The sequence below is a fragment of the Apodemus sylvaticus genome, chromosome 12, assembly GCF_947179515.1.
Source record: "Apodemus sylvaticus chromosome 12, mApoSyl1.1, whole genome shotgun sequence".
In the NCBI taxonomy this organism is placed as follows: Eukaryota; Metazoa; Chordata; class Mammalia; order Rodentia; family Muridae; genus Apodemus; species Apodemus sylvaticus.
Window position 1 is genome coordinate 99,659,516 of NC_067483.1, and position 23,359 is coordinate 99,682,874.

General features: G+C 43.0%; 1 protein-coding gene across 10 annotated transcripts in view; it reads right to left on the minus strand.

The window, feature by feature from the left end:
• The window catches only part of Rcor3 (REST corepressor 3), a 39,043-nt gene extending 15,882 nt beyond the window's left edge, over window positions 1-23,161 (minus strand). For 9 of the 10 annotated variants that reach the window (XR_007980413.1, XR_007980414.1, XR_007980412.1 and 6 more), the window contains exons 1-9: window positions 22,837-23,161; window positions 22,533-22,589; window positions 15,785-15,862; window positions 13,295-13,347; window positions 11,676-11,837; window positions 10,842-10,966; window positions 9,864-9,942; window positions 6,269-6,487; window positions 2,329-2,406 (exon numbers count right to left, since the gene is read on the minus strand). Coding sequence is in view for 7 of the 10 variants with exons in the window: in XM_052200061.1 (XP_052056021.1) it covers window positions 2,329-2,406; window positions 6,269-6,487; window positions 9,864-9,942; window positions 10,842-10,966; window positions 11,676-11,837; window positions 13,295-13,347; window positions 15,785-15,862; window positions 22,533-22,589; window positions 22,837-23,002 (1,017 nt within the window). In the remaining 3 variants the exon portion in view is untranslated. Of the gene's footprint in view, window positions 1-2,328; window positions 2,407-6,268; window positions 6,488-9,863; window positions 9,943-10,841; window positions 10,967-11,675; window positions 11,838-13,294; window positions 13,348-15,222; window positions 15,401-15,784; window positions 15,863-22,532; window positions 22,595-22,836 lie in introns of those variants that run through there. The other variant, XM_052200058.1, reaches the window with a different exon arrangement.
• Between the last annotated feature and the right edge of the window lie 198 nt (window positions 23,162-23,359).

Sequence of the window (23,359 nt, forward strand, 5' to 3'; positions counted from 1 at the left end):
TTTATGTGTATAGGTGTTTTGCCTGCATGTATGTCTGTGTACCATGCCTGATGCCTATGGAGGCCAGAAGACAGCATCAGATCCTTTGGAACTGGAGTTATAGATGGTGGTTAGCCACCATGTGGGTGCTGGAAACTGGGTCTTCTGGAAGAACAGCCACCCCTCTTAATTGCTGAGCTATTTCTCCAGCCTCTAAATGTTCAAAATTTTAACATAAAAATTCCTCTTAGTAGTTCCATAGTTTGTTTTTAATAGCACATTTATTGATTTATTTGTACAGTATGCCACCGTGCACATGCGGAAGTCAGGGGACAATTTCTAACAATCAGTTGTCTGTCCATCCCAAGGGTTGTAGGATCAAGCTGAGGTGGCCAGCACTGACAGAAGTGCTGAAGACAGCACACGCCCTCACTTCTCACACACTGAGCCATCCCAGTACACCTCACCTGCCACATTCTCTTTTGAGACAGGATCTCTCTGTAGCCCTGGCTGTCCCTCTGTTCTCTGCGTCCCATGTGCTGATATTAAAGGGGTATGTCCCTGTGCCTATAACCTGCCATGCTCTTAATACCTACTGCACTCATAGAATTTTTAAATTATGCAGTTGTTAGTATTTGAAAATTCTGCTTTATATATATTCAATATATGATTAAATACAAAATTTAAATGACCAGTTCACATTTTAAAGTTTCTTTTTGCAATAATATAGGAAAATAAAATGTTTGCCATTACAACTTCCTTAACTAGATGTTACTAGAATGTATTCAGTTTACTTAATGGGGCTTGAAATGAGATATGGATCTATGCATTTTCCATTGCTTCCAATGACCTAACCTTGATGTGGGGAGCACTGTTTTTGCATCCCTAACGTGGGGAGCACTGTTTCTACATCCCTGATGTGGGGAGCACTATTCCTGTGGCCCTGCTGTGGGGAGCACTATTCCTGTGGCCCTGCTGTGGGAAGCACTGTTTCTGCATCCCTGCTGTGAGGAGCACTGTTTTTGCAGTCCTGCTGTGGGGAGCACTGTTTATGCATCCCTGCTGTGGGGAGCACTGTTTCTGCAGCCTTGATGTGGGGAGCACTGTTTCTGCAGCTTTGATGTGGGGAGCACTGTTTTTGCAGCTTTGATGTGGGGAGCACTGTTTCTACAGTCCTGCTGTGGGGAGCACTGTTTCTGCAGCCCTTCTGTAGGGAGCACTGCTTCTGCAGCCCTGATGTGGAGAACACTTTTTCTGCAGCCTTGATGTGGGGAACACTGTTTCTGCAGCCCTAATGTGGGGAGCACTGTTTCTGCAGCCTTGATGTGGGGAGTACTGTTTCTGCAGCCTTGATGTGGGGAGCACTGCTTCTGCATGCCTGATGTGGGGAGCACTGTTTCTACAGTCCTGATGTGGGGAACACTGTTTCTGCAGCCTTGATGTGAGGAGTACTGTTTCTGCAGTCTTGATGTGGGGGAACACTGTTTCTGCAGTCTTGATGTGGGAAGCACTGTTTCTGCAGCCTTGATGTGGGGAGCACTGTTTCTGCAGTCCTGCTGTGGGGAGCACTGTTTCTGCAGCACTAATGTGGGGAGCACTGTTTCTGCGTACTACTCTGCTGCTTCCTCACCTCCCTCATCTCATCTGTAGCTATTAAGTCAGATACAGAAGGCACAGAGAGGCCCCACAGGAACACATGCAAATATTTGATCACTATATTCAGAGAAAGGCAAATCCAGAATATGAATTGTAACTTGGGAGTCTTTAGAACAAAATCAAAGATTTTACAGCAGAAACTTTTTTGTAAAAAGACTTGATTGGGTTTTAGGGGCATTTAAGTTATCCTATAATTACCATGAACCCAGAAACAAAACCCAAATAAAGTTTTGGTAATAAGATGGGTAATATATACTTTTATATATAAGATTTTGCATTTTCAGGTAGAATGTAAGAAAATAAATACAGTAAAATCCTTATTGAAGTTTGAGCCAAAAACAAGTGTCTAAAAATAATATTTTGTTTAAGAAAAACCCCTGGTAATTTATTCTGTAGTGTTACCAATTCACACAGGTAGAAAAGGGCTGTGAACGAATACTGCTCATGCCCAGATGTGTACCAGCCTTCCCAGGGACTGTGCACTGTGCCCTCTCTTACTGCTGAGGGCAGGGGAGATGAATTCATTTAAATATGGAAACACAGTCAAGACTCAAAAGATCAATTATGTAGATGAAAAATCTAGGGATGGTCAATTGTTCACATTGTGAGACCTTCCAAAGGGACCAGCACAGACCCCCGAGACTGGGGAACCCCAAAGCACAGGCGCTCAATCACATGCATCTCAGACCATACCTCAGGCGGTTTGAACTCTTCAATTCCACCTTCCATTTTCTGCTTAAGTGCACTGTTTACTTGCTTAGCATTCTGAACCTTCACAAAACGACAAAACATGAGTCAGATCATGCACTCAGTAAAGCCTTCGGAGTACTACATAAGTCAACAAGGCATGTATCAATACCATCTTAGGTTTCAGTTCAGGAGAACAGACACAATTGTCACATGTAAGATGTGCCATTCTATCTGTCATTCAGGTAGCACATACTCTGACAGACTGACAGGACTCTGAGTAAGAGAATAACACAGGTCACTTTCTCTTGTGGGGCGGTGGTGGTGCTGAGCGCTGCGCACTGGGCTGGGCTTCACTTCTGGCAGACAAGCACTTTACCACCATGCTACACCTCATCCTAAATCAGACTTTAAACATCATTTAATAGTGCCTTTTATAACCAAAGGCAGCTGGCAATAAACAAAGATTAAACTCTATTGCTATTTCTCATTACCATAATGTTCTGACCAAATGGCAAATATTCCTATAATAATAATGGTTACCATGACTAATATTTGCTAGGTATAAAACATCATTCTTCTACATTAAAAACTCAATTCTTACAACCATTCTGTGTGGTGAATATAACAGTTCTGTATAACACAACATACTCATAAAAGTTATGTTATTGTTTAAAATCTTCAGTTAACAAGACCCTACATCTTACAGGGAAAGGAACTGATTGGGCAGCACAGTCAATGCTCTCAGTGGCAAACATGAAAAGACAGGGATCTAACCGCAGTGTGAGCACAATTTTATATCTACTAAAGAAATGTAGAAATGCCAATCAAGATGGCGTTTGTCCTTATAAAGATATTCAGGCTACCGTGAAGCCAGGTGTCAGCCTGGCTGCACCTTCTGAGTTCCTGTGTGTGGTAGAAGGAGGGCTACTTGAAATTCTACCCAAGGTTTACATCAGATGTGCGTGGTTTCCAACACTCAGTGAATTGCTATGACTATTACACAACAGAGGTGAATGAAGTATTCAGTCAACCAGATGTAGTTCTTTACTGACAAAAACCATACATTTGCCCAACAAAAATCACACTCCGTGGGGCAGTGGTGGTGTATGCCTTTAATCCCAGCACTTGGGAGGCAGAGGAAGAAGGATTTCTGAGTTCAGCCTGGTCTACAGAGTGAGTTCCAGGACAGCCAGGGCTATACAGAGAAACCCTGTCTTGGAAAAACAAAAACAAAACAAAAATACCCAAGAATAACCAAAAAATCACACTCCACTTGAACTGTTTCCCAGTCTATCAAAAGCAGTGGAATATGCATGTTTTCAAACAGGAGGTGAAGCAGGCCTGACTGCTTCCATTGGAACCGTCCATAGAAGATAAAAATACAAGGCACACTGGGGTTAAGTAATCTTTCAAGGTTATATATGTAAGAAGTACAATCTAAACATAAACTAAGTTTCAAACTATGAGTCTATGAGCGAGTTAGTGTCCATTTAGAGTATACACGAGAAGAAATGTCTGCTTGCTAACCCCTTCCTTGTAGTTGCTTTTTTTCTTTCCCCTAGTATGGACAGTCCCCTAGACAATTATTAGGCTATTCATCATGCTTTCTCAACCAGAGAATCTAGAATAACCAAGGGATGGTTTAGAGTGAATCAGTTGGCCACGTCAGAAAGGTGTACACAGGAGCAGGGAAGGAGGAGCACACACAGGAGCAGGGAAGGAGGAGCGCACACAGGAGCAGGGAAGGAGGAGCGCACACAGGAGCAGGGAAGGAGGAGCACACACAGGAGCAGGGAAGGAGGAGCGCACACAGGAGCAGGGAAGGAGGAGCGCACACAGGAGCAGGGAAGGAGGAGCGCACACAGGAGCAGGGAAGGAGGAGCGCACACAGGAGCAGGGAAGGAGGAGCACACACAGGAGCAGGGAAGGAGGAGCGCACACAGGAGCAGGGAAGGAGGAGCGCACACAGGAGCAGGGAAGGAGGAGCGCACACAGGAGCAGGGAAGGAGGAGCACACACAGGAGCAGGGAAGGAGGAGCATGTAAGAGAATGAAGGCGTGTATGCTGGGCGTTGCTGGCTGCTGGGGCTGGTGGCTGGGGTACATAGCGTAGGGAAGATTCCAGTTTCAAAGCACTCAGCAGCCAGATAGTGCAGGAGAGGCAGAGAGAACTCTAGGCAGAAGAGCATTTAGGGAAAAGGAGGGACACAGGACCAGGGCAAAGAGCAGGAGAATTATGCAGTGGGCCAAAGAGCTTCATTCTGCCTGACTACGGAAGGAGACTGGAGAGTTTTAATGGAGAGCATGTGATCACATCTGCCTTTTAGAAAAGCACTTCTAATGAGCAGCAAGAAGACAGAATGATTTGAGAGCACAGATCAATGCAATTCAGGTCAGAAATGTAGCAATAAAAACTCTTCTTAAGAGGAATAATGGAGCCAGGGAGTGGTAGTGCACGCCTTTAATTCCAGCACTTGGGAGGCAGAGGCAGTCAGATTTCTGAGTTTGAGGCTAGCATGATCTACAGAGGGAGTTCTAGGACAGCCAGGGCTATACAGAGAAACCCTGTCTTGAAAAGCCATAAATAAATAAATAAGTAAATAAATAAATAAATAAATAAATAAATGGAGTGCACACCTGTAATCTTGGCACTCAAGGGCAGAGGCAGGCAGACCTCTGTGAGTTCTAGGCCAGCCTGGTCTACATAGTGAGTTATAGGACTGTGTAGAATGACAGTGTCCAAAAACAAAACAACCAAGCAAGCAAAAAACAAAGAGTAACTCAGATGGCCTGGTGGTTAACAACACCTGTTGCTCTTCCAGAGACCCTGGATTTGATTCCCAGCACCCAGTTCACAACTGTCTGCAGTTCCAGTTGCAGGGAATTTGACATCTTCTGATCTCTGTGGGCACCAGTCAAGCACGTGGTTTATATACACACATGCAGGAAAAACACATATAGAATAAAATAAAGTATTTATTAAAGAGAGAGCAAGAGTAAGAGAGAGCAAGAGTGAGAGAGAACGAGAGAGAGAGCGAGAGAGCGAGAGAGCGAGAGAGAGAGCAAGAGAGAGTGAGAGAGAGAGCGAGCAAGAGAGAGTGAGAGAGAGAGAGAGAGAAAGAGAGAGAGAAGCTGGGTGGTGGGACATGTCTCTAATTCCAGCACTCAGGAGACAGACAGGCAGATCTGAGTTCAAGGACAGCCCAAGTCTACAGAGAAAGTTGCAGGATAGACAGAGCTACACAGAGAAACCCTGTCTCAAAAACAAAACAAAACAAAACAAAATAAAACAAAACAAAGTAGCAAAGTAACAAAAACCAGGTGCCAGGGAAGCGTGGAAGACAGCCATTTGGTCAGTGTAAGATGAGTTACTACCAGTATAAACCTTTCCTGTGTCGCATGCTAAATGAATAACCAAGGAGAAAACCACTTTACTGAGGCAATATTCTTTTTTTATATCAATAGCAGAAATTATCAGTTTATTTTCATAAGGCCTTCTGGCATCATCCTCAACGTTTACAGAGTAGGGTCTTAGCACTGGAAAGGCACGAGGAGGACGGCAGCAGTGACGACTCACTGAGGACGCACAGTGTGCCCAGCCACCACACAAACACTGTAGATGACTTTCAACACTTGAAGAACAGCATGGTTATTACTCCAATGCTGATGGGTAACAGCATTGATGGGATTTATATCTATAGGCGGAGGAATTCCATAAGCTATACATGAAAGACTGTAAGGAGTAACATGGGGCTAGAGACGTAGCTCAGGAGCAGAGTGTCACATCTGATGCTGTGAGGTCAAGTCTGCACCCCAAAACAAACACCCCCGCCCTGCAGGATGTAACTCATAGAACAGAACACCTGCAACTACAGAGTTTAATCTAAACAAGCACAGAAGAACAAATGGACAAAATCACACAAGGCACAACTTTTACGAAATACCTGGCGCTTGAGAGAGATCAGCTCCATGTCCAGTTGCCTCAGGATGGTGTTGGCTGCGTTGGGGCTGCAGGAGACAGCCACCACATCCTCCTGGGTTAGGTACATGCCCTTGGGAGGGCGGCACTTGGAGCGCTGAGAGTGGTGGCGGTGCGGCAGACTCTGGTGCTCTCTCCTCCCCAGACCGAGCTTGCTAGTGTGGACTGGCTGTTCTGAGTTACCCTGAGAGAGCAAAGGCAGAGGAACAAGGCCTTGCTTGTCACAAAGGTAGACAGTAAGCAATCTACAAAAACAGAAAAACCTTCTGCACTGCAAAGTACTCCCAACCAGGTTCATTATGTGTAAGTCCAAAGAAGACACACGCAGTGGGGGTGTATGTGACAAAATGTATTTCTGATTAATTCAATAAAATGTTTAGTTTCTATGTCCTGAAGACTAAGAGTACTGGAAAATTAAGTTACACTGTAAGTTTTTCCCATTTGCGTATGTAATGATGACCAGAGCAGCAACCTTACTCCAAACTATAAATTTTACATATAAAGGTAGGTCTGCAAAAAGAACAACAAAGAAGACAGTTTAGAAATTACATGTGTCATGTTAGGCAGATAGTAAAAAGAGAGGTTTTATTTCACTTGGAGTTTCAGAAACCATATGTCCCCAGATCATGCAAGATGACCTTGACTTTGATGGTATAGACACTGTCAAATGTGTCTATGGCTTACATATAATACAACTCAAAATGTATTATAGGTATAGGGTATCAGTGATGCCTCAGAAGAGTCAGGCAAGCTGTTCTGAAATTATGACAATGAGATAGTAAGTACTAAACCAACATGAGACATCAGCCTCATCCTGCGCTTCTGCGGGGAATCCATTAAGGCCTGACACATATCTTACTGATACACTTGAACTGCGTTCTTTAGGAAGTGGATCCATAAAACTGAGGAGTCAAGTGTAATTTACCTTACTGCTCAAAATTCAAAGTAATTAAGGCAAATGTGATGTCCAGAGAGACGTCTCTTAAAATCTTTAGACTGAAGGTTTTTCAAGCTGGCAGTGAAGTGAGGTCAGTCCTCAGTAGCCTGGAAGCCTGAGGAAGAATCCAGAAGGATGAGCATCTGTGTGGGAGTTGGCACAAGCCTGCCTGAAGGCCCAGGCTTCAGTGGGGCCCCGAGGGCAGGAGAGTCCAGGGCAGAATGCAGGAAGGGTACACATCACTGTGTAAAGTAGGAGACTTGCACCGCTCACCTCACCACAAGAGAGCGTTAGAAGTAGTCATGCCTGTGCCAATCTTTGCTGAAGAAAAGAAACCTTGGAAAGTCTCCCCTGAGAAGTGCCTTGAGTGGTTTAGCCCCTAAACATTTATCTTTTTAGCTTGAAAAGTCCCCTTTTGTGGCTTCAGATGGAAGGGCCTACAAACTTAGCAGAAGCAAATACAGATGCTGTTTGGAATAACATATTCTGATCTTAGAGGTCTCATAGACATGTATGAATTTCTAAAGGATATTCCTCGGGAAAAAAAACGTAAGTCTATATATAAAAGAAGGACTTTTCAAGAAAGAACGGTGTCAAGAAAGAACGGTGACCCAAATAATAAATATATACACAAATTTAAAAAAAGAACACAACGAATTTAAGTTTGAATAAGTTAAAAAACCAAAACCAAAACAAGATATAACTAAATATTGTTTGTGGGTAAAAACGCAAATCACAAATCAGCAGGGTTTGGAGTCAAAGCATCTAATGGGGAAGTCACCGAGAGTGCTGGCACTGGAGTATACCCTAAATATAGAAGACAGAATCTTCTGAGTACACAAGAATAGAAATACAGGGGATGGGCTCAGTAAGGACACAGTTTGCTGTGAAGTATGGAATCCTGGGCTCTGAACCCCAATCCCCACAAAAAGTCTGGTACAGAAGCACGCGTCCATAATCCTGGAACTGAGAGTGCAGAGAGGCAGGAATTCCCGCAGCTCATTGGCTACCTAGTCTAGTCAGAACAGTAAGCTCTGTGGGAGACCCTTTCTAAAATAAACAGATAGATAGATAGATAGATAGATAAATGGAAGAAAAACAGAAAAAGCAATGGAAACTAAGAGAGGAAGCAGCAGACACTGCCTGACCTTCACATAGTACACTAGACACAGACAGGCAGGCAGGCATATCCAATTAAGCACTCTGGTTCTATGAGTGCTATAGTAAGAATATCAGAAGAGTGAAAAGTTAAAGAAACAGGAAGAATGTAATTCTAAAAGTGAGTTGTGGGGTTGAAGAGATGGCTCAGTGGTTGGCAGCATGTCCTGCTCTCACAGAGGGCCTGAGTTCCGTCCCCAGCACCCACACTTCCTGTAACCCCAGCTTCAGGAGATCCCGTGCCTTCGGCCTCCATGGGCACCTGCATTTATAACACACATAGCCACACATAGCCACACATATACATAGGTAAGGCAGATGAAGAAATCAATGCATGGCATTGGGAAAATATTAAAATCTAATAAAGTTAGAAAATGCCAAGTTGAAGTAACTTAGGATTTTAAAATGTCATCAATAGATGGTAAGGACCAGAAGGGACAGTTTTCTGAGCAGTGACAGTTGCTGTGGAAATCACACACTTCACAACCTAGGTTAGAGCAGAGCCCGGCCAGCCGCCTTTGGTCCAGTGCTGTTCTTACTGCTGCAGTCCGCCTCACCTCACCCGCCTTTGCCTGTGGGCACTAGAACAGCTCTGGAATTCCTTACCTCTTAAACAGCATGCCTGCCAGTTTAGCCTTTTCCTAATGACTGCAGTGTCCTGTGATCAGCGTGCTGAGGCAGCTGAACGCTCTGTTCTGGGGTTCTTCACCTCACACTAAGCCAGCCTCAGCCCAGTGGCCACCGCTTTCCATACACATGCTACTGTTCCTACTTTGCTATGACATGGGGAAGACATTTCTGGGAAAAACTGGACAACAAAACCAGAAACCCTAAAATTTTACCATGTAAAGGTGAGTTTAGTTATCTTTAATGGATTAAAGACTAATATTGTGGCAAATCTGCCTTATCTGTGACTAGAGGATATAACCCAATACTATGATTTAACGGCTGGTAGAGGTTCTAAATATTTTCAAACTTCAAATCCCTATTGAAATCTACTTCCTAAACTACCAGTATACAAAAAAGTCTTTCCCCCAGATATTTATTTTGAGTGGTTTGTATGTTTGTGTGTGTGCATTGAGTGCAGGTGTCTGCTGAAGCCAAGGTGTCAGATCTCCTGAAGATGGGTTGCAGGCAGTTAGTTATAGACTAACCAAACTCCAGTTGGTGCTGCGAACCAAACTCCAGTCCTGAGAGAGCGCTGAGTATTCTTAACCACCACGCCATCTTTCCAACCTCCTGTGAGACAAGGTCACATTGTGCAGTCTTGGCTGGCCTGGAACTCTCTAAGTAGACCAGGCTGGACCCAAACTCCCAGAGATCTCCCTGCCTCTGTAGCTCAAGTGCTGGGATCAAGGAGCCACCACACCTAGCTCTAGGCCTTGATAACCCCCTAACATAAAGAGTTAAGTCCGTCTCCAGGAGCTGCAATGTAACAAGCACACAAGCTCTTCAGGGTCGTCACCTCTCGTTTGGCTTCTTTCTTTGGGTCGTAGTCACTGTCGTTCCCATCCATGGGGTGAGCTTCCTCCACGTCATCATCACTGAAAGAGACAAGATCAGCTGGTCTTCTTGTTTGTTTTTTTTTAAAGATTTATTTATTTATTATATGTAAGTACATTGTAGGTATCTTCAGACACCCCAGAAGAAGGTGTCAGATCTCATTACGGATGGTTGTGAGCCACCATGTGGTTGCTGGGATTTGAACCTTCAGAAGAGCAGTCAGTGCTCTTAACCTCTGAGCCATCTCTCCAACCCCCAGCAGGTCTTCTTGTAACTCTAACACATATTCCTAAAAACTGTCACTAGGCAGGGCAGTTGCAATGGGGATCTCTAAAGTTCTAGGAAACATCTGTCCTTTGGGGCTTATGGAATCATTTAATAAAGATTTCTAGCTAAAAAGTAAGAGATTTCATGGGAAAAAAACCTTAGAAGTTCCATGTGGGGAGGGCACTCACTATCTGTTGTAACGCTGTGGGGGGGCACTCACTATCTGTTGTAACGCTGTGGGGGGACACTCACTATCTGTCGTAAGGCTGGTGACTTCAGTTCTGTGCTTGGTGTAAAGACAGACAAAGCACATTCTGGTAGTGGGGGATTTGGCTGCTCAGGAATGTTACTTCAGGAAATGCAGAAAGGCATGTGGCACAGGATACACTGTTTAATATATCTGAGTGCAGAAGACTGGGAGGGAACCAGGCCGCACAGGGCGGGTGCTGGAGCATGGAGTCAGGGCCCAGTTTGTCTTGAAGTCACACTGAACAAGCCACGCTGAGAGACAGAAAGCCTCAGCTCAGGGCGGACAGGCCTACAGCTAGAGCTTTGGATCACTCTGTGTTCTCCTCAGCAGACACAGGGCTGCAGTAGCTTTCTGTCTTATGAAAACTATACAGTCCTGTGGAAAGTCCCTAACAGTGCAGCAGAGGCCAAACGTACGACCTACCTGTCACCCTGATTATGTCTATTGGCTAGTTTACGAGCCTGGCGATCCATCAAACTTGTCCTTGAGCGAGTTTTTTTCCAAGAATAGTAATACTTTACAAGACTTGCAATTGTCTTATCTGGAAGCTTAAAAAAAAAATCCTGTTACTGATGGAAAGTTTAGTTCATCAACTGTGATCACCAAGTGACTAACAATATATTCTTTGATAATCAAGGCATAAATGAAAGTCATGTCATGGTGCCTTTACTAACAACTGAAACAGTCCTGGACACATGCACATATGAACAACATGGCATGGTCTTAGTAGGTTGTATGTAGATGCGAGTGTGTGTGTGTGTGTGTGTGCATGTGTAAACACATAAATGTAATAACAATAATTAAAGTGGTTATAAATTTGAAAAGGAGGTAGGGAGCATGGGAAGAGCTGTGGGGGATGGGAACAATGACAGAGATGTAGTACTCATGTAATCTCTCAAAAACTTAAATTAAAAAAAAGGACTTTTATATAGAAAGTGGAAGAAAGTCTTAAAATAAGAAATCAAAACATTACAAAAATCCAAAAATAAAGTTAAATTATTATTCCCTCTTTAAAAAAAACTGCTGAATTAATTTATTAACTATTACTCACACATTTGACACCAGATAAAAAAATTCATTAATGAAATAGCACATATGTTATGCGTGGACAACTGTAGAAAATATTGTATGCAAATGTACCTGTTTCAAATACTTTCAACATTAAAATTATGAAAAGCATTTTATATTTAGTGAGTAGTTAAATTCAGTAGTATCATAATTACAATGATAATTCACATAAGACTGAAATCACCATACCATTTGCTGAATCCTGTGAAAGCTCTTCCCATGAAAACTAAAGGCTTGTTCAAACAGGACTTTGTCTTCCACTGTCCACTCATCTGGAAAGGGTGTGAAATTGGGAAGGTCTGCAAGGGACTTCTCAATGTTGTGTTTATGCCAGAACAACATGCCAAGTGCCTTTGAAGAGAAACCATCACCTTTGGTTTTAATGGACTTATAGTTAAACACAAATCAAACTTAAAACTTAAACTTAACTTTAACTTATGACTTCAACTTACTATAAACTCAGTGTGGGACCTTTAACAGAGTTTATTTATTTTAAACTCTGTTTATTTATTTTAAATCAGGGATCAGAATAAGCACTTGTATATATCACATTTGTGGCAGAAGTAAGAGAAAGTAACATGGAGTGAGCAGGTTTGTAGGCTCACAACAAGATTCCATTCGAGTTTCATCAATGAGCCAATGTGTAGGGAAATGGTCTGAAAGCTCTCAAGTGACTGTAATAACTAATGAAGTCATCAACTACAATACAAGAACCAGAAATACTCAGTTGGACTTAGCAGAGAAATATCAAGCTTTGACCTTTTAGAATAATTTAGAATAAATATTTAACCTATAACATAATTCTAAGACTTAAGGGCACTTTCACTGCAATTGTCTCAATTTAACTATTTTATCACATATTTAATAAAACATCTGTATATTTACTTTGCTATTACCATAATGTATACATACATATAATTATTAGAAGTCATCTAAACAACTTCGATGACTAGCAAGTCATTTCTAAATAATAGGTATTAACTATTATTTAATGCATAAACTTTCATTTTAGTGGTGAGCCTAAAAATAAATTCTGTTCATAAACATGCAAATAAGCCAATATAAAGCCATTTAACTTTCTCAAAGATTAACAAGGGAAGCATTAACAAAGGTACATGCCTTTAATCCTAGCACTTGGAAGACAGAGGCAGGAAGATCTCTATAAGTTTGAGGGCAGCCTGGTCTGCAAAGATGAGCTCTAGGACAACAGAAATGCACTGAAGAGACCCTGCCTCAAACGAACCAACCAAAGCAATGGAAGACAGATACACAGAACGGACTTTAGGCATGGCTATAATCCCAGCACTAGCAAGACAAAAATATTCCCCAACAACCAAACAGAAACTAAAACTGTGAAACAGGCCACCAAAAAAGGTTCAAAAATGCCCTAAACAATTGTTTAGCTCTCTAATCAGTATGCCAATTTCAAAAAGTTTACTTTTACTCTGTGAAGTGGGTTCTCAGTGATCTTCCTTCTCTACAAACAAGCCCACCGGTTCTACTGTCATTCTGACCCAGGGTGAGATACTCAGCCTTAAGAATCTCTGCTTTAAAGCAGGAAGTAATACCACATACTGGTAGTCCCAACTACCAGGATGGCTGAGGCAGAGGGATGGTGCCTTGGGCAACATCAGGAGATCTGGTCTCTCTCTCTCTTTTTTTTTTGTCTTTTTGGTAGGGGTGTGGGGGATATGAAAGAAGATAGATTGACACCAGTCTCTGGTCTTCACCTAGGTACATGCTACAGTACATACATACATATATACATACATGCATACACACACACACACACAGAGTTTTCTACATACCTGTTCAACATTGTAGCCATGTTTCTCTTTTGCAATGGCAATATATTCATCCACTGTAATGGAACAATGTTATGTCATTACTTTCAGAAACTTCAGATTTTTCAGAACTAGGCTTTCTTTTCTTTTCTCTTTCTTTCTTTCTTTCTTTCTTTCTTTCTTTCTTTCTTTCTTTCTTTCTTTCTTTCTTTCTTTCTTTCTTTCTTTCTTTCTTTCTTTCTTTCTTTCTTATATGGTAAAATAGTTTACTATTCTGAGTAAAAAAATAGCCAAAGCTATGATCCATAAACTGTTACTAAAGGAGACTTATAAACAGAATCTGTGGCCTTCACCCAGCTTAAAATTTCATTTAATCTGATAACCCTATGACCATATATGAGAATAATTATTGGTAAATTAAGTAACATTACTATAATTATTTTTGTACATTCACCATCACCCACATGGAGGTAGACACTGAATCCTAATTACACTGTAAAATACTGAGCTAATCCTTGCCTATTGATTACGGTCTTTACTTGAGATACTTGGCTATGCAGCAAGCCCTTCTCAGTTTATAAATTCTGTAGGCTCTGTGGAGGGATGGCACGCTGGGCATATGTTGACGTGCAACTTGGGCTCATCTGCGCGCTCTATGGACTTAGGCATCCTGTTCTCCCTTATTGCCCACAAGGAACTAAACCATCAGAGGCATTCAGAGCAACACCCTGAATACTGACGCACCTGCTGGCTGTTTCAAGGTTCATTACCAAGTAGTCTGTTACCTTCACGATTCACTTTTATGTGCTGTCCAGTCACATCTTTATCCTTTAAAAATTACTGATTACATATATGTGCATGTAGTTATTTCCTTAAACATATCTCTGAGAAGTAGAAATCTTAAGAACTCTGACCCCGGAATAGCTACTATCCACATGGACTTGCTTTTCTGTTTATTACTCATACTTTTAACTTTGGTGGAGTAATTTGATCTTTTGTTCCTTTGTTTCCTGCTCTAAATTCATGCTAAAATAATACAGTCTCTCATGGTTAAATGAGTTAATACATGGAAAATGCTCAGGAGTATAGAAAATCCAAGTATTATATTTACTTAGAATCCACTTACATACACTACAGACCTTGAAAGATGCTGGTTGAACATAACAAACATATATTATAGACCTTTACATAGCAAGTTAAGAAATCCCAATTGAACAGAAGTGGTCTCAGCTCTGGCTGGGCATTAGAACCATGACAGAAGCTTTAAGATGTACAGGCATTGTCTGAGATGTGGGTCAGAGTAGACACCAATACTGTGAACAAAGTTCCCTAAGAGACTCTATCACAATATAACCAGGATTGATCACTGCCTCAGACCTGCTTTGGACAGCCCATGTGGACACCACACTAATGGTGGACAGACCCACGGACACCACCCTAATGGGCATGTTATCTTTCTGCATTTTTTCCTTTTGTTAAAAACACACCATTGTATTAAACATCAAAATTCCACAATGCTCTGATGCTTGTTTTATGATTGAAAAACCTCTGTATATAATAATGAGCAAACCTGGTCAGGTTTTAGGTACATAGTTCTTACTGAATGACCCTAGGGCACAGGATCCTGAGCTTAGATGCAGGAGAAGCTTCACCTAGTGCACTAAAGCTTTTATGTTAGGAAGATTACTAGATATGAAGACACATATCAGTTTCCAGTTTTAAACTCTTAATTGCATCCATTGGCATGATTAGACTATGCACAGGATAGATAGGACATGGCTACTTTTCTCAAGGCTAAATAAATCACAACAAGGCATAAGTTCATAAGATCCTAGGAAACAGTTAAAGAAACCGTATTTTATGTTTGCTAGAATGACTGTTCAGTGTAGCTGCTGTTGTTATTTAATAAATTTGAAAGCTGAATGGAGGGGCAGAGGTCTTAGTGTTGTTACCTGTATGTTTCCTATATCTGATGTGCCGCAAAGGATTCAGGTCCGCTACATCACACTGAAGTCTAAAGCCACACCATGATTCAAGAAGTGCATGGTCAAGGATCCAGAAGGTCTCCGTCCAGAATGGAGAGCACCAGATGGCCTGACGGCTGCTGAAGTCAGCTCTCTCACCTTTCCTCTTTAAAATGGGAATGAGAGTGGGCTCTCTGGAGTCTGGCGGCATTTCTCTTATGCTCCATAGACTGAGGAAAAGCCTGTGCAGATGTCTACATAGTAATTCCCTCCCCTGCTTGAGGGTTTAAGCACCAAAGCCATCAGATCCTAGGTTTTTGCATTCTTCATGGGCCTGACACAAACTGAAATGATCAATTTCACTATCTTTTAAAAGGAAAAACATTCTGATACAGTGAAGGCTTCCATTAAAAAAAAAAAAAAAGAAAGAAAACAAAGGAAATTCAGTTCTTAAGCAAACCTAAAAGACTAAAAGACAAATGTAAATTACATTTTGAACAGGCTGATTTCTTACTGATGTTAACATTAAATCTCAGGAAAAAAAACTTACATTTGGCATCTGGGATACTGTGATAAGGAGACCACACAAGCATGCCTCCATTGTCTTTATCTGTGTACTTGGTAGCACCTGAGGAAAAATTAATTATTTTGAATAGGATAGCCTTTTACTTATATTCCAACTAAACATAAGCAGAATTTTGTTTTAGTAAAATACCTGCAAAGAACACACAGGAAAAGGTTTCATGGGAAGACTTATGTAAAATGAGGGAAACATTGTAGCAAACGCTCTGCTACCACTGGAAAAACTTCCTGAAGCACACACTCCTGTCACCTGACAGGTGACAATCTCATCTGACTTCCGACCTCCTGTGTGCTGCTTGGGAACCACCATTCAAACGGACCCTACAGAACACCTAAACGGTATTGTGTACACGGGCCACAACTGCTAGCATCTCCCTTCATGGCTTGTATTTTAACTTATTCCTAAGTCTGCCAGTTTTCCTTTCAAAGACATAAAAGTTAACACAATTTCTTGTTCATATGATCTCATTAAATCTCGAAGAACACTGACCTTTCCTGTGTTTTCTCTTGTTATAAGGTATAAAGCCCATAACATCAAGCTTCACTAATACAAGCTGAAATGGCCTGGCTATAGTGAGGCCAGGACGACTACACACCTTTAGACACATTATTACACAGGAGGCTTTTCTGGCTTACCCCCAATCTTTAGTTACAAGTTAGTTAAAACTAGCAACATATTAAGCATTGCTGCCATGTTTTAAAACAGCTGATTTTCACTAGGTAGATGTTACTTACCACTAACAGAATTTCAAATTAGTCACATAAAATATTAGTAGAATTGTGAGGTTAAATTGTGATTATTATAAGGTATTTGGAGTGGAGAACATTCCTTACTACAATTTCCACACCGAGAAGTTACTTATGAGTCAATAATACCTAACTTTTGGAGAAGCATCAAATATTACTATTACATGTTTAGTAAGTATTTTTAGTTGGAAGAATCATACTAATTCCACTTCATTATCAGCAGGGTATGTAACATACATACAGAGGGTACAGAGAAAGAGCTAAACTTTGAAGCAGGCTTGTGTAGTAAGAGTTTAGTGAAAATCTTTCAACCAAGCAAGTAAGTATACAAAATCCCAAAGAAACCAAAAAACAAAACATTTTCAATATTAAGACATTTAATTTTTAGTCATGGCCTGTCAGGTAAAACAAAACAAAACAAAACAGAACACCTTATAAATGCAAAAGTCAAGTTATTCAATGGAAGTGAAATGAATTTTATCTAAGCTGGTCAGAAACCTTTACCTTAGAAAAACAAATGTTTCAAGTGAATATCTTAACTTCAATTATTTATCAAGAAACAGAGTCTTTTTACACAATGAATCATGGCAGTAAGATTATTAAAATCTCTCTTAATAGAACATGACATAGCAAATAAAAGCTTCATTAAGTCTTACAATTTAATAGTACTCCATGTCAAAGAAATGTACTTTCTTGCTTTCCATTCTTTAAGAACATTTTTTCATGTTAGTATATGTCATGTACATGTGTGACTCCCAGGGACAGAACCCATGCTTGGTGGCAACCTCCTGTCTCCACTGAGCCATCCGGTCAGCCCATGGATCTCATTCTGGAATCACAGGAAGTCTGCTGTGTCTCATTGCATATCTCCTCTTTAACAGGCATTGTTTTTTCTCCATTTAAAATACCAGATGATTCTCCGCCCAATTTTCAGTATTGTAATTAAGGATCTAATATGAGACAGAAACCAGTGTCAAAGTTTAGGACACTAACTGCTCCTGTAATGTGGGATAGGAAAGGTATTTATCTAAGTGGCCTTAAAACAGACGATGCTCAATTAGGCATTCCCCAAAGTTCTTTTCCTAATTATGGACCCCAATCTTTTCAAATATACATCAACTAGGCCCAAGAAATAAATGTGTACAGGAAAGAGTTATTTCAGGGTATTGTGCCAGAGTATAGTCTCAAGACTCGCAGGCAAAGCAAGTGTGCCACCTTGAAGATATTTTCTTGTGCCTCGTTTCCCTCATCTTTAATAACAGAGATGGTATAACTACTTTAGTGCTTTTCAAAAAAGAAGTGACAAGTTGATAACGTGCATATACAGGACAATCAACCACTAAGACACAAGATGGGAGGAACAAGGCAGGATTCAAGCACAGAAACAGCAGTCCATAACTTTTAAAGACTCCCTTTGAGACATTAGGACAAAGGACTCTGTGAACATCAGTACTAAGAATTTAGATCCTGAGACTAAGATGCTCCAACCATTTAAAAACTGTTTATAAACTAGGTCCTATATTATATTATTGGTATAGTATCTTCAAATGGGGATAAAGGTTCTTCCTCGTGACACAGAAGGATGAATAAATTTGTGTAGTATATGCATGTGTGCCTGTATGTGCATTCACGAATCATGTGTTGGTTAAGGATCAACATAGGGTGTCTTCTCCTACTTGTTCTACTCCTGTAGTTTTATTATTATTATTTTTTTTTTTTTGAGACATGGTCTCTTCATGCAGTCCTAGGTGTCCTGGAACTATCATTATGTAGACCAAGTTGGCCTTAAACTAACAAGATATCTGCCTGTGTCTGTGGGTTTTAAAGGCATGCACTACTGCACCTGATTGAATCTGCATGAAAACTCATCTGAGATCTAAGTTACACTGTAGTCTCCAGTATCTGAGGTTTTGCCTCCTATGATCAATTAGAACATACTAAATGATTGAACCCAGAAATAAAGGATGTAAGTAAGCTTAAACTGCACACCAATCCAAGCACATCATAAATTTTTATACTGCTCCATTTAGCCCTACCTAGGAACCTATGACCCCGAGGAAGAGGACTACAACACAGTAGTTCTAGTTGTTACCCCTAATAATAATTGTCCTCCCATGTTAAACAAACAAGTTTCTTATTTTACAGAGAATAGTTCCTAAAAATTTAAAATTCATGGAGTTTCAATCTTCTTAAAAAAGTTCTCCTCTATTGAGCAGACCACAACAACTACAGTTGTAATCAATGATGTACTAACTCAGTCCAGAGACTTAATACTTGGGACTTTATGTTCACTATGACATGTGTTAAGTTGGACCTATGATAGAGAGGCCAGTGAAGCACTTTGTGCGTGGCACGTGTCCCTGTGAAGGCAAGAGGAAGACATCAAGAGGACATCTATGTCTTCCTCTATCTCGTTCTCCCTAGTTGCCTTGAAAGTTTCTCACTGGACTGGCTGACCAGGGAGCTCCTGGGAGCTGCCTCTTTCCATCTCCCAAGGCTGGGGTTACAGGCATGTGCAGCCAGGTCTGGGTTTTATGTAGATGTTGGTGATTCAGACTCAGTTTCCTTAGCACTGTAGCAAGTGTTCTTATCTACTGATCTATCTCCCTAAGACCCAATAAAACACTTTTAAGTATACAAATAAAGTATGGAAGATTTTGTGGGGAATGTGCACAAAAAGGAGTTCAAAGACCAAAAAAATAATTAATATCCATGCATTTTATAAAATGGATACTATCACATTGATGCATAAGCATGATATAAATAAATTTAAAATAAAGAAAATAATTTTATTTCAAAGTATTAATACTTTAATACACCAAGGATTACATTACCACTTATTTAACTAAGCAACAGATAAGAAAGGCCAGCTTTTGTCTTGTCACACTTCTTTATGGGTCTGTAGTCTCTGCTTCACACATACTTCCAGTTAGCCCTGTGATGGTCTTAACAATGTCTCCCTTTTATGAACAAGAGTCTGAAGAAGTCAGGCAGCTCACCTCGGTAACGAATGTACCAGAGAAGCTGGTAGGCATATGGTCACCAATCAAAGCTACTCCTCAGGGGTCAGCAGAGTTAGCAAATACAAAAACTCCTTAACAAGATTTACAACTGGCAACCTTCAGAACTATTTAACAGCTGATTTACAAGTGAAAGAGAGCAATTAGAAATCCAGTTAGTAAATCATAAAGACATCAGCACGGCCCCTTAAGTCAAACTACCCCCAACCCACAAACTGATTGACAACTGAAAGATGAGATCAGAAATCCAGTTAGTAAATCAAAAAGACATCAGCACTGCCCCTTAAGGCAAACTGCCCCTAACAGCCAAGCACCTAGAACTCCCACAAAGCCTTCCATGTTACCAGCTTGTTAATGGTTAGCCATTTGTCCTGGTTTTCTGAGACCAACAACAAATCATTCTCTGTGTGTGCAATTTCTACCGTCAACATTATCATCTCTTCTAAAAACTCTTACTTTTTCAAAAGTCTTAGGACCTAAGGAATTTTTCTTACAAGTGTCTTACGTCTAAGACTACAGCGAACAATTTCCATACAAATAGTGGATTTATTAGGGATGAGGTGAGTAGGGTGCATCTTTAACCCTAGCACCCATGAGGCAGAGTATGTGGATCTGAGTTCAAGGTCAGGCTAGTCTACCTAGTGAGTTCCAGGACAGGCAAGGTTGTATAGAAAACAAAAGGGGGGAGGGGACAAAGCAAAAAGAGGGGGGAAGAGTTATGAAGGAGAAAAAGAGAGTTTATTATTTCTCAATTTCTAATTTCTCTTTCCTTCTATTATCTTCTCCCAAGTAGTGCTTACATTTTCATCTGATTATACTAACTCAACATGAAATAAAACTTTCGAAAAATCATACAACACTTAGAATAAAACAGCAGCAATAGGCACAAGAAGCACAGTGTTTCCTCAGTGATTCATATGAATGGTAAGTGCTTTAAACTGCATTCTTGGACAACACTGCTAAACAGAAGTAAGTGCATTTAGGTAATGTGAGGTTTATCCCTATTCTATTCATTACAGCAAGACTAAATGAATTGGAAATTCTAATTCAAAACCACTAACACTTATTAGGGGTTTGTCACCTCTCACAAACGTTCTAGGTAGCTAGAGCAAGCAAAACTGGTAAAATAATCAGTTAGGTTAGTTAATCCAAATAATGCCACCTAAAACCACCTAAACAGATTAACTATTTCTCCTAGTTCAAAATTGTTGCATGAATTATATTTTAAAATGGCAAATGCTTTGTCACTAAAACACATACAAGTCCCTAACCAACTACACAAAGCTAGGAGACAAATATTGACTGAAATCTACCTAATGGGGCAAAAAGATAGGTGTGCTTATGACATAATTCGGCTGCTGAGTTCTGTCTGGAAATGACTTCACCAATATTAAAAAAAAAACGAGTAGCAATGAGAGCTCTGAATTGTTCTTCATAATTATGAAATCTAATCTTTCACTGAGTAGCTACCATATGCCTAGTCATTTAATCCTGGCAAGAATTCCATGCAATAGCTTTTTACAGCTAGGAAAATTGAAGCTCAGAGAAGGCCAGTGACTTGCTCAGAAGACAAAAACGAGACAGCTGAGAATTAAATTCAGCATATCCTTCAGTGAACACGTCTTCTTTCCGGTGTCAAACTAAGCCCCGAAGCATATCTATAATATGACTACTAGCTAGCTTTGCCAACAAGAAAAACCCTACTACTGGAAGCCCACCATGGCGCACACCAATAGTCTTCTAACAAAATATCCCAACAGCGGTGTCGCTTTGAAGGTAGCCCTCAAATCTGATGAGCACTCTGGTATCACACTGAAGGAAACTGTCCTAATTACGCTTGTAACTGTTACCCTTCTCCCTTCAGAAAGGGGCTACTACCTACTTGGTAAATATCACTGTCCTAATGGGGAGAAGAATAGAAGCCCCCTAGCATACTTAAACTAAATAGACATGACTGTTTTCCTTGTGAAATTACAAGTGAATCCTTTGCATGGCCAACTACAACTCAAGCGTCGGACTCTGGCAATGCTGTTAAGAATGGATTCTAGACAAAAACTGACTGCAGGAAAACTGGGAGGGCGGTTCAGACAGGGAAGGTCAGAGCCCACCCAGTGGCAGTCTGGCTGGGTTAGAGCAGCCCAGCACTCCAGGCCCAGAGGCTCCAGCAAGGGCGCCTCCATATGCGGAACTCTCGCCCAATCCCCGAGCAGCCTGACATCCCGTGACAGCCGGGGAGCCTGTTTAGAGAAAAGTAGAGAGGGAGCCCGCAAGCTGCACTGGCGGAGGGCGCTGGAACCTGGCTGTTCCGGAGAAAATGTCTCCTTGGCAGTCGCTGCCGCTGTCCTGTGGTCTGGCTTCCCCGGGCCGGTCGGCACGCAGGGGAAGGGGGGCGGTGTCGGGCACGGGCGTTTCCCCGCCCAGGTCCACACCGCCTCGGCAGAAAGAAAAGCCAGGATCCCGTGTGCGCGGGGGTCGCGGGGCTCGCCCATGGCCCGGGCAGATGACAGCGGGCGGTTGCCAAGCATGGCCCTGAGGAGTCTGGCCGAGCCCCGGGTTCCCAGGGCGGGTCGGTGTGGCATCTGACCTGGGGTAGGTTAGTGCACACACAGATCGCACGCCGTCTCCTGCAGCCCTCGGCTTTGCAGACCCCACGCCCGGGGCTTCGGACCCGCGACCTCGGTGCGATGCCAGCAGCGTGCAAGTGCCGCGGGAGGGAACCATGTTCACCTTGCCGTGCACACATCTACCCCCACGCCCTGTGTCACTGCCCAGCCGAGTCTGCCAGCGTCCCCGCCCGCGATGCCCTGCCCTGCCCTGCCCTGCCCCGTCTCTCCCGGCGCTCCCCACACTCGCACCCCATAACTCTCCCCCATCCCGACGCCGACCACCCTAGAGCAAACCCGGGAGGAAAAAAAAAGACGGGGTTTTCCTGTGAGCAAATATATCTACCTGGATCGAATTCTGGGATCCGAGCTTGGTATTCAGCTCCGACTCTCATCCCAACATCTGCAAAGCAATGCCAAGATATATGGTAAAATGGTAATAAATAAGGAGAGGCGCGGGGAAGGGCAAGGCAGAGGCTCTCCGGCCGCGGGAGCGCGGGCGAGGCCGTGGCCGGGTGGGGGCGGGGAGGCGCGGGTCGCGGGCTGCGGCGGCACCGGGAGTTCCGGCGGCCGCGGCTCGGCTCCGAGGGGAGGAGGGCGCGGGGAGGGGGGCCGGGCGGGCGGGCGGGGCGGGGAGCGCGGCGAGGTACCCCCGTGCTCGTCGTCGCTGCTGCAGCCGCTCTCGGGCTCCGAGAAGTGCAGCCCGCCGTTGGCCGAGGAGCCGCCGCCGCCGCTGCCCGCCGGGCTCTTGGCGCCGCCGTTGGCCGATCGGCTCTTCCCCAGTAACTCGGGCCCTTTCTCCATCATGCCGGGCATGGTAGAGGAGGGGGAGAGGAGGCGTCAGGGAAGGGGGGAGACGGCTGGCGGGCGCGGGCGGGAGCGCGGAGGAGGAGGAGGAGGAGGTGTTAATATGGAGCCGCCATCACCGCCCCGGTCGGGCCGCAGCGCAGTCGCCCCACTCCAGCCCGCCCCGGCCCCGCCTCCCTCCCCTCCCCCCGCCGCCGCCGCCGCCCCGCGCCACCCGGCCGAGCGCCCCTCGTGGCCGCGCGCTCCTAGCTGGGCGCCGGGGATCCCTCCGCCCGGGGGAGGTTCCGGCCGCGGGGCGGAGAGGCCGGAGGGCCGGACCCCGCGCGTCCCCGGCCGGTTCTCGGGCGTCCTCGGCCGGCCGGCCGG